We start from the raw sequence: 9,529 nt of genomic DNA, 5'->3' as shown, positions 1-9,529 counted from the left end.
CAAAAGAAGACAACGAAAACGGGACTTGGATTAACTGAGTTCGAGCTCATATGTGCCCGGGTGAACAATAAAATCCGAGAAAATCGTAAAAAAATCAAAACATTCTGAAAGAAAAGATTGTGGCAAGACTTAGTATGACATTCGTGGAAGTCGTGGCAAAAAAATAAACACTCCAAAATAACTTTTTGGTGCATCAATTTCCTTTTGTCACAACTTCCATGTATGCCATTTTCGCAATGAAATTTTGTAAGCACTGAAAATATTTATCAAAATAGATTTTTTTTTGAATTTTACTGTTCACTCGAGCTCATACGAGCTCTAGCTGAGAAGTGCGTTTTCGAAGAAAACGGTGAATTAACGACCAACGGATAGGCGGTAGAAGAAATAAAAATGGCGCAACAAGACGGTCCTATGCTTCGAGTTACATCCAAACTTGCCCTTGAGCAGGACTCCAAGCAGTCTAATACACAGGTCTAACATGCTTGTGCAGATTGACAACGGAATAAAATAGAAGCACACGTGACATAGGTGTATCTGGGATGAATAAAATTTCACTCTAAAGCGTCTCTATTGTGTTCGACGGTTTTTGCAAGAGCAGTTCTATATGAATGAAAGGAAAAATAATTTATGCTCCACATAGGCAAAAAGAGCAGTTCTATATGAATGGAAGGAAAAATAATTTATGCTCCACATAGCGAACGATGAGGCTGTATTGACAAAAAGTAAGCACGCCCGGTGGGACTCGAACCCACAATCGCTTGATTAGAAGTCAAACGCCTTATCCATTAGGCCACGGGCGCTCTGTGGTATTACGCTCCACTTAAGTCTAATTATCTTGTCGGAACAGTTTCTCGAACGCGCACTTTGCCCCTCGATAGAAAAGAAAAGTCCATGATCCGATCACCCATCCATGAAGAAGCGCATATACAGTTTTATCCATGACTTGTTGCAGCCAAGCCCTTGCGTAGGTCGAACAGCCTATCACAAGCTGGACCCAAAAAAATTCACTAAGGCCTTGTTCGGTTGCATTGAGTTTGAGAGGGATTAAAGGGGATTGTGAGGGATTAAATCCCCTATAAGTCAAATTCCTCCCCAATCCCCTTCGAACCTCTCCAATCCCGTGGAGGAAGGGATTAAACGAACAAGCCCTAAACGTGTACAGTTGATGAGGGGAAAATTTTGCTGCCTCGGGAAATCAATATCCATCATGTGCGACTTGTCACCAAATAGACCTTAGTTTTTCTTTAAAAAAAACTTTGATCTATTCATCATGCAAGACGGCATGCCAGTACAAAGAACACAAAATAACAAAAATTACATCAGTGTCCATAGACGACCTAACGACGACTAGAAGCACTGGACCAAGCCGAAGGCGCACCGTCGCCATCACCCCTCCCTAACTGGAGCCGGGCCAGACTTATTGAAGTAGACAGTCGGGAAGTCGTCGTGCTAAGGCCCCATAAGACCAGCGCACCAGAACAGTAACCGTCGATGATACATGAACGAAGACGAACAAAGACTGGATCCAAAAAATCCATCCAGGACCAGAACCGATTGGATCCCGCGAGATCCGCCGGAGATACACCTCCACACACCATCCGACAATGCTAGACGCATCAGCGGAATGGGGGCTAAGCAGAGAGAACCTTATCGCATCCTCAGGGAACTGCCACCGCCTCGTCTTCCCGAGCAGAACACAACCATAAGCAAACTCATAAAAACACCTAAAACCGGAGAAAGATCCCTCTCCCGGGTCTAGCTACAATGAGGTCATTTTGGATGCATCCCCCAAGTCTACCCCGAAGAGATCAATGTTTTGAGCGATTGAAATAATGAATGAAATCACAAAAGTCATTATGGAGTGGAACACATTTATTCATAATTGTTTGACCGAACTATAAGCATAATTGAGGAATATAAAAAGTTCTTAAATGGATAAAACTATGCGGTTGGGGTGGTGTACCACACGTGCTTGTTGGCGTTGCCGAATTTAAGAAATCAGGGTGCGGCACCTTTCCTCCTCGTATTGCCTACGCCTATGGTAGTTATCTTTGTGGATTCGGTTGAGTCTGTGGAGACCTTCATGTTCTCCTGAGCCGATGATGGAGCGGGGTCAGCTCTTGTTTTCTTCGATGGAGTAATGTCTCTAATTTTGTGGCCTCCTTTGTGTCGTCAACCCCGAGGGAGGCGAGCTCTGCTTCATAGAGTTCAAGGTAAGCCACCTCAACCTCATGTGTGTTCTTGGCAGCCCCGCTAACTGTAATCACCCCATTTGGGCCGGCTATTTTAAGCTTCACATATAAGCATCATGGGGGATTGCCATAAACTTTGAGTACACAAGCCGACCTAGGTGTTGCCGATCTTTGGGGTCTAGAGTCGGTTTCCCCATGAAATACCTCGGCGTCCCCATCAGCGTCACAAGCATTCGCCTGGTTCAGTTGCGGTTCATACTAGACCTAATTAGGGATAGAGTTGTGGGTTGAAAAGGTCACCTAATGTTGGTTGCGGTCGACATGTGTTGGTTCGCTGCATGCTTATTGTTATACCGACCTTTGCTCTTACGGTGTTGGGCGCCCCGAAAAAATTCTTCAAGGACATCGACAAGGTGTGATGTTGTTTCATACTGGCGCATGAGAATGGGATTTCTAGCATCAGCTACAAGGTGAAATGGCCCAAGTATGCTCTCCGGTCTAACACTCTAGGGCTTGGCTTTCACGAACTTGGTCTTTTCAGCCGGGCGTTGATTCCGTGTTGGCTTTGGCTCTCCTGGTGCCACCTTGAGTGTGCATGGGTGGGCACTAAGCACCCTACAAAACCATTGACCGGACACTCTTCGTGTCCGCCACCAAGGTATACATCGGGAACGGCAGCACAACCATATTTTGGCAATGCTCGTGGCTGGGCGGTGCCTCCCTCTGTGAAGTCTTCTCCAACCTCTTTGAGCACACAAGAAGAAAGAACAAGACAGTAGCATCGGCTTTGAGGAACCACACGTGGGTTCAGGGCCTCTGCCATGGCAATGTCTCCGGGCTCACCCTGGAATTCATCAAGCTTTGCAGGAAGATCCAAGCGGCAAACATCGCGTTGTCCAAGGAAGCCCTGGACACGATCACGTGGAAATTTGAATGCTCCGGCGAGTACTCGTCCAGCTCGACCTACTGCATGCAATCCCAAGGATCAACGGTAGTAGCATACACGTCCATCTTCTGGGCGGCTTGGGTGCCAGAAATGATGGAGATCTTCAGTTGTCTCCTCCACCAAGAACTCCTCTGGTACAATGATCCGTTGCAGCGTAGGAAATGACCAAATGCTTAATTTTGCCATTTCTGAATGCGGAGCCTCCTCGAGTCCTCCTTTCACCTCCACTGGACCTGCCTTGTCGCCCTGGCCATCTGGTCTATGGCAGCAACAGAAGACGACGACCATCATCGACTCTGTTGCCGACGATAATAGAAAATAGACCAAACCGATGATTATACTAGTAACTTGGGAGATATAGCAGGAACACAACAACTGCACCTTTAGGGAGGAAACACCGTGGTCAATGATGTGATGGCGGCCATCACACGAGATCTACGATCTATGGCGTTCAGGGATATGACGTGAAAGACTGGGCTTGCACTGTTTCCGGCCTTTTTCCCTTTGTCTGGACTTTTTCCTTGATGTTCGGATTGTACCTTTTTTGAGAGAAATGTTCAAATCCAAGATCAGTTTTTAAGCATGGCAAATTGAACGCTTTTATGACAAATTATGTTATCGCGAGTAGGATTTGTCTTGCGTGCTAAAATACATTGTCATCCTCATGAGAACATAATTTGTCATCTTAGGCTTTTGGTTTGCCATGCTAAAAATATCTGACGTTCGATTCGTAGCGAAATCTTCTTTTTCAGCATGTCCCTCCTTAATAGTACAATGAAGCCAGCGACTGCTGGATCTTAAAAAAAAAACTTTTCCTGTTCGCGCCGCTATCTAGAACAGAACTCATTAGACTTGCAACTTTGCCTTCACAAGAGTTGCACTAACCAAGTACACAAAGAGGCCGAGAAATGCAAGAACAATTCTCGTTAGAAAGATAATAATTACAGATGAGGAATTTTGAGAAAGCCAAAAAAAAGCGTAGGAGACTCCGGTTTAAACAATCAGAAACCACGGTGACGGTGGCAATGCGAAACCGACGTGTCAAACCAGTGAACCGGAGGTGTCCTGCTCCGGCGGCGGCGCGTGGTTCTGGCTGCCCCTCGCGAAGTTGCCGCTCCACGTGGACGCGGACGTCACGACCGTGCTCGACGTCGACCCCGCCGTCGTGGACATGGTGTCGAATCCTCCGTCCGTCGCCGGCCACACGAACGACGGCTTGAACGGCGGCACGGCCGGCGTCGGCATGGACCGCAGCAGGATCTGCGAGATGGCCTGCGCCTTGGGCCGCTCGGCGGGCGTCGGGTGGCTGCAGGCCAGGCCCAGCATGAGCAGGCGCTCGGCGTCGTCCTCGTCGAACGCGCCGTCGAGGCCGGGGTCGACGGCCTCGAGCGCGCGGCCGTCGCGGTGGAGGCGCCACACCCAGTCCACCAGGAAGTGGAAGCCGTCGATGTCGCAGCGCGGGCGGCGGCCGCAGACGACCTCGAGGATGACGGCGCCGAAGGCGTAGACGTCGGACTCGCGCGTGGCCTTCTCGGTGTGGAAGCACTCGGGGGCGATGTAGCCGACGGTGCCGTGCACGCCGCCGCCGGCCTCCTCCATGTAGGAGGTCTTGTCCGTCTCGATGGCGCGGGCGAGGCCGAAGTCGCCGAGGCGCGCGGTGAAGGCGGCGTCCAGCATGATGTTGGAGGCCTTGAGGTCGCGGTGCACCACGCGCTGGTCGAACTGGTCGTGCAGGTAGTGCAGCGCCGACGCCACGCCCTGGACGATGCTGTACCGGAGCTCCCACCCCAGCGGCTGCCCCGGCCGCGACCCCGGCGCCGAGCTGAACAGGTGCTGGTCCAGGCTGCCGTTCGACATGTACTCGTACACCAGCAGCAGCTCGCCGTTGTCGTGGCTCCACCCTGCACCGTCCATCCCCCCATGTTAGTTAGCACTCTGTATCTCTCACTCGCAATTTTTTTAAGGTCCTGTAATTCAGGTGTGGAGTGATAATTTTGCACAAAATGTTTGAGATCAATCAGATTCTTGTAAGACAAATGTGCGCTTATAGTCTAATCTGACATTATGAATGTCATGTACATGTACAAAGTTTGGATTACAGCATATGAACATACTGTTAGAAATGTGGCCTTACCCCAAAAAAGTGTGTGTAATGCGTTCTGAAAAAAAAGGAATGTATAGATGTTTTCTTTGTATTCTTTATGAACCGAATAGATAGATCATGATGGGCATTGCTTGTAATGAGGTGTACCCATGAAACTATCCCGTGTGATAATTGAGCAAGATGTCCTTTTAAATTTAAAAAGGGCAAGATGACATTGTTAATTAAGCAGAATACAGACTGTGAAAGCCTTATGTTGGTCTGTGTTTGACGCCATGAACGCATTCAAGCTGTAAAGTTCAACTAAAGTGAAGGGTCAAAGCATTGTTGTGCAAGTGTGCACATGCATCAAGCTCCTAGGAAACCGAGCAAACCCGGTTCAAATTGGCCTTTGTTAATGGCGGCACGAATTGGCCTTTGTTAACGGCGACACCCCATGTGCAAGAATCACGTGTCGGAAACGATAAGCGAATAAAGAAATTATATACTATACTCCTGCTACTACTAAATCAACAAGTTGTAAACCGCGCTGCGGCGGCCGGAGGGGGGAGGGGGCAGGGCTTACCGACGAGGCGGACGAGGTGCTTGTGGCGGAGGCGGTTGATGATGCTGAGCTCGGCGAGGAAGTCGTTCTGCCCCTGCGTGCTCGCCCGCGAGAACTTCTTTACCGCCACCTCCACCGCGGTCCCCGCGGCGGTCGGGTTGCTGTGGTCGTCGGCCACCGTGCCGCGGTACACCACCCCGTACCCGCCCTGCCCCAGCTTCATCCGCTCGTCGAAGTTGTTGGTCGCCTTCCGCAGCTCCCGGTAGTCGAACTCCCGCGGCCCGCCGGCGAGGCTCCGGATCATCGTCCCGGTGATGGCGCTGCCCTGGTCGCGGCCCACCTTCCGCCGCCTCACCACGCACAGGTAGTACCCCAATGCGGCGGCGGCGCCCAGCGCGAGCACCGCGACGGGCACCCCGACGGCGAGCCCCAGAATGAGGCCCCTGTTGTCGTTCGGCTCGTCGAGCTTCTCCACCGTCATGTTCCATGCCAGGACGCAGTTGAGCTGGTACTTGGTGCCCGTCGACGCGGCGAACCCGAAGTAGGACCTCTCGGCCACGGTGGCCCCGAGGTCCAGCGGCGCGGCGAGCACCGGAGACGCCGGCTTGGCGTCCTGGAAGTCGGCCATGTACACCGTGATGCGGCGGGCGGCGCCGTCGTAGTCGATCCAGACGTTGAACTTGGCGGTCTTGACCGGCGAGATCTCGATGCCGCGGGGCGTGAGCGAGGCGTTGGCGACGGAGACGACGCTGTTGACGTTGAGGCCGATGTGGTTGTCGTCCGGGTCGTAGGGCTGCTTCTCGGTGTCGAGCTCGACGGCGACGACCTGGTTCGCGGCGTTGCCGTCGGTCGTCGCGTTGGTGAGGCCGAGGTACCCGCCGTAGCTCCCGGCGGGCGGCTCGCCCGCGGACGGCGCAATGAGGAACGCGAACCCCTCCGCCGGGTCCGCGCCCGACGGGCGGAAGACGTTGACGGTGAAGACGGTGCGGAAGGACGCGACCCTCTTGCCGCCGCCCGCGCCGCCTCTGGCATTGCCCTTGCCGCCCTTCTGGAGGCGCCAGAGCCTGACCGGGGCGTAGTAGAGGACGCGGCCGGACTTGTTGGTGAGGAAGTGGGCGGCCTCGTTGCCCGTGTCCGGCGTGATCTGGAGCGCGCGCTTGGTTATGTCGGCGTCGCCGACCACCGTCAGGTTTTTGCCGCGGTACTCGGGATGGAAGGTGGAGAAGCTGAACTCGGTGAGGCTCCCCGCATCCAGACTATCCAGCGAGCCGCCATCGGCGGTGGCGTTGGTGGCGAGCGAGGTGGTGGAGCCTGAGCTGGAGGAGGCCAGGACGAGGAGCGACAGTAGTACGAGGAAACGCACGGCCATTAATGGCGAACCAAGAAAGAGGCCGAGAGACGACCTCAACAGCGTTCGCGCCCGTGCGTTCAACTGGGCTGGACGCCGTGCACTGCCCGAGCCGCGTCCGTATTTCTACCGGTTTCCCTGCCCCACGAGTTTAGATTCTGCCGCCGCCGGTTTAGATGAATGGAAGAAAGGCGAAAGTCACAGGGAGAAAGGGGAAAAGGGCTCTCTCGCGGTCGCAAAGCCACGTTCACACAGGTGTCGCCTTGCGGAGAAGCAGAGAGGAAGGCGCTGCCGGCCTCCTAGCTTATCTCCTGCCCGAATTTCCCTGGGTCGCTTTTCCCTAATCTTTCTGAGAAGTTTGTAACCGGAGTGGAGATCTCATCGGGCGGAGTGATAGCAATGGTGTTTTTGCTATTTCTTGCCTGTTTTCGCAAGTTTGCCGGTGATGTGGTAGTAAATGTACTCCTACTGGCAAGTTGATAGCAATGACGTTTTTGCTATTTCTTGCCTGGTTTGGCCGGCGTGCCGGTGATGTGGTAGTAAATGTACTCCTACTGGTAAGTTGAAAGTTGTTGACGACTATGTTTGCGCTGGAGCTTCGGGTCAAAGCTCAGCTCGGCCGAATTATACAGCAAGACAAGAAGCAAGCTTCCGTTTAGGGCCATGCGTTCCGTGTAGAACGCTGTTTTTCGGAACTCTGAATTTTTTCTTTCTTTCCTGAACTTTGTACTGTGGTGCAACTACTGGTAGTATAATGCTTAACCGGAACAAACTCTTCGGCATCAAATCCTCTCTCTCATTGGTTCTCAAGGAGATTGTGCTCTCATACGAGGAAAGAAGGTGATGCTCGTTGTACTCTAATACTAGTAGTAGTATAATCTGTACGGCAGACTAACTTTTGTTTTAATGTGTTTCAAAGCTTATGTAAGTAAGATGCTATCCTACACATTATTCTTTGAAGGAACATACATAACCCTATTGCTGGTTACAGTCCATGAGATTGGGTAATCTCCAAGATGCTCATGAGAAGGTAAGTAGTATAACTAATAAGCTTCATCCGTGGGGTTTAGCCTTCGGCAGCCACGTATCAGCTAACAATAGTCGAAACTTCTGCATGCTAAACTGACAATTCAAGGCATAATTCATTGTTCAGTTGTGAAGAAGTCTAACCCTGTTGCTCTAGGTGGAAGTTCAACTTTACAGTCTTCACTGAAAATTCTGGTATATCAAATTTTGTTTGAAACGGTTGACAAACTTGTGTGCCTTCAGATCTTGTGGGGGATTGTTGGATTATACATGGGCTTAGACCCATATATAACAATATACCCGGGTTAATTTCTAAAACCCATTTAGGTGCATGACAATTGATGAAAATTTTAGTACCGTACTGCTAGTGGAGTTAGGGTCAGATCCCTTTATAAGGGATGCTCTACCACATGCCAGTCGGAGCTTAGGAAGAGGAGTTGTACACGCGCGCTCCTCCTCCGCCACCTCGCCTCGCCTCCCCACGCCACGCCACGCGTGTCGTGGGTTGCGGGAACAAGCCGATCCTTATTTTTGCTTGTTAGAATGGTAAAATGATCTCGGATTAATTGACAAGTCGCCACAGTCATGCCACTGTCCAAGACATTGGACCGTGGGCTGTTCGCGGACTCGGTCATGAGCCTGAGCCCAAGCCATCAACCTGACGGCCTATACAAGAAGGCGCTGGCCAGTAGAGTGAACCCTAACTCACTCACTACCTCCTGCACAACCCTAGCCGTCATCTAATGTTCATCTCCCTATGCTGCTTCCGGCGACCCATCATGACGACCGCGTGCACGGTTGGTCGAGAGAGCAGGTGCCTCTGGAACCCTGTCATTCGAGATTCTGCCCGGGAGAACGATAATAAGGTTTTTGGCGAGCGTCTCGACACGACTGCTCCCGATCCGTCCTCGTCTTCCTCCTCTACTTCTACTACTTTCCCTGCATCGACACCATGGTCAAAGACGCCGCCACCAAGAAGAAGGCCACGAACGACGCAGAGGTTGCGGCCGTCGTCGTCGCGTTGGCCTTGCCAATCTGAGGGTATGATCTGTTCATCCCTCGTTTACTCGTTCATGTGCAAGTCGTATATCTTGTGTTCATAGATGCTTCGTTTCTATGTACTATGCATGCTCACATGCTTAGAGCATCTACAACCGTTTATGACAAATATGACCCCTGAAATGTCCGTGAACGCGCCCGGACGCGTCCGTGGGCAGTGACCGGGCACTCCTCAAATCGTGGCATCCACATCCGTATATCTCATATCCAATCCCTATATCCACACTAAACCATGCAACGTCGATCAAACTACGTAGATGAGCAAACGGACATAGAAACGGGCATCGGCAAGCACAATATTTTCACCAAAAGA

The 9,529-nt window shown here is 51.6% G+C and overlaps 1 protein-coding gene and 1 non-coding gene across 2 annotated transcripts; both read right to left on the bottom strand.

The window, feature by feature from the left end:
- Window positions 1-727: 727 nt before the first annotated feature.
- On the bottom strand, window positions 728-800 carry TRNAR-UCU (transfer RNA arginine (anticodon UCU)). Its single transcript has one exon. It is a non-coding gene; the product is annotated as a tRNA-Arg (tRNA).
- Window positions 801-3,871: 3,071 nt separating this feature from the next.
- LOC109747862 (probable L-type lectin-domain containing receptor kinase S.5) lies at window positions 3,872-7,356 on the bottom strand. The gene is made up of 2 exons (XM_020306906.4): window positions 5,805-7,356; window positions 3,872-5,039 (listed from the first exon to the last, which is right to left on the bottom strand). The coding sequence occupies exons 1-2, from the start codon at window positions 7,150-7,152 to the stop codon at window positions 4,180-4,182; spliced, it is 2,208 nt and encodes a 735-aa protein (XP_020162495.1). The 5' UTR covers window positions 7,153-7,356; the 3' UTR covers window positions 3,872-4,179.
- Window positions 7,357-9,529: the final 2,173 nt, after the last annotated feature.

Source organism: Aegilops tauschii, chromosome 7 (genome assembly GCF_002575655.3).
Source record: "Aegilops tauschii subsp. strangulata cultivar AL8/78 chromosome 7, Aet v6.0, whole genome shotgun sequence".
Lineage (NCBI taxonomy): Eukaryota > Viridiplantae > Streptophyta > Magnoliopsida > Poales > Poaceae > Aegilops > Aegilops tauschii.
Note: the sequence above shows the minus strand (reverse complement) of the source record. Positions and strands in the feature narration are given on the sequence as shown.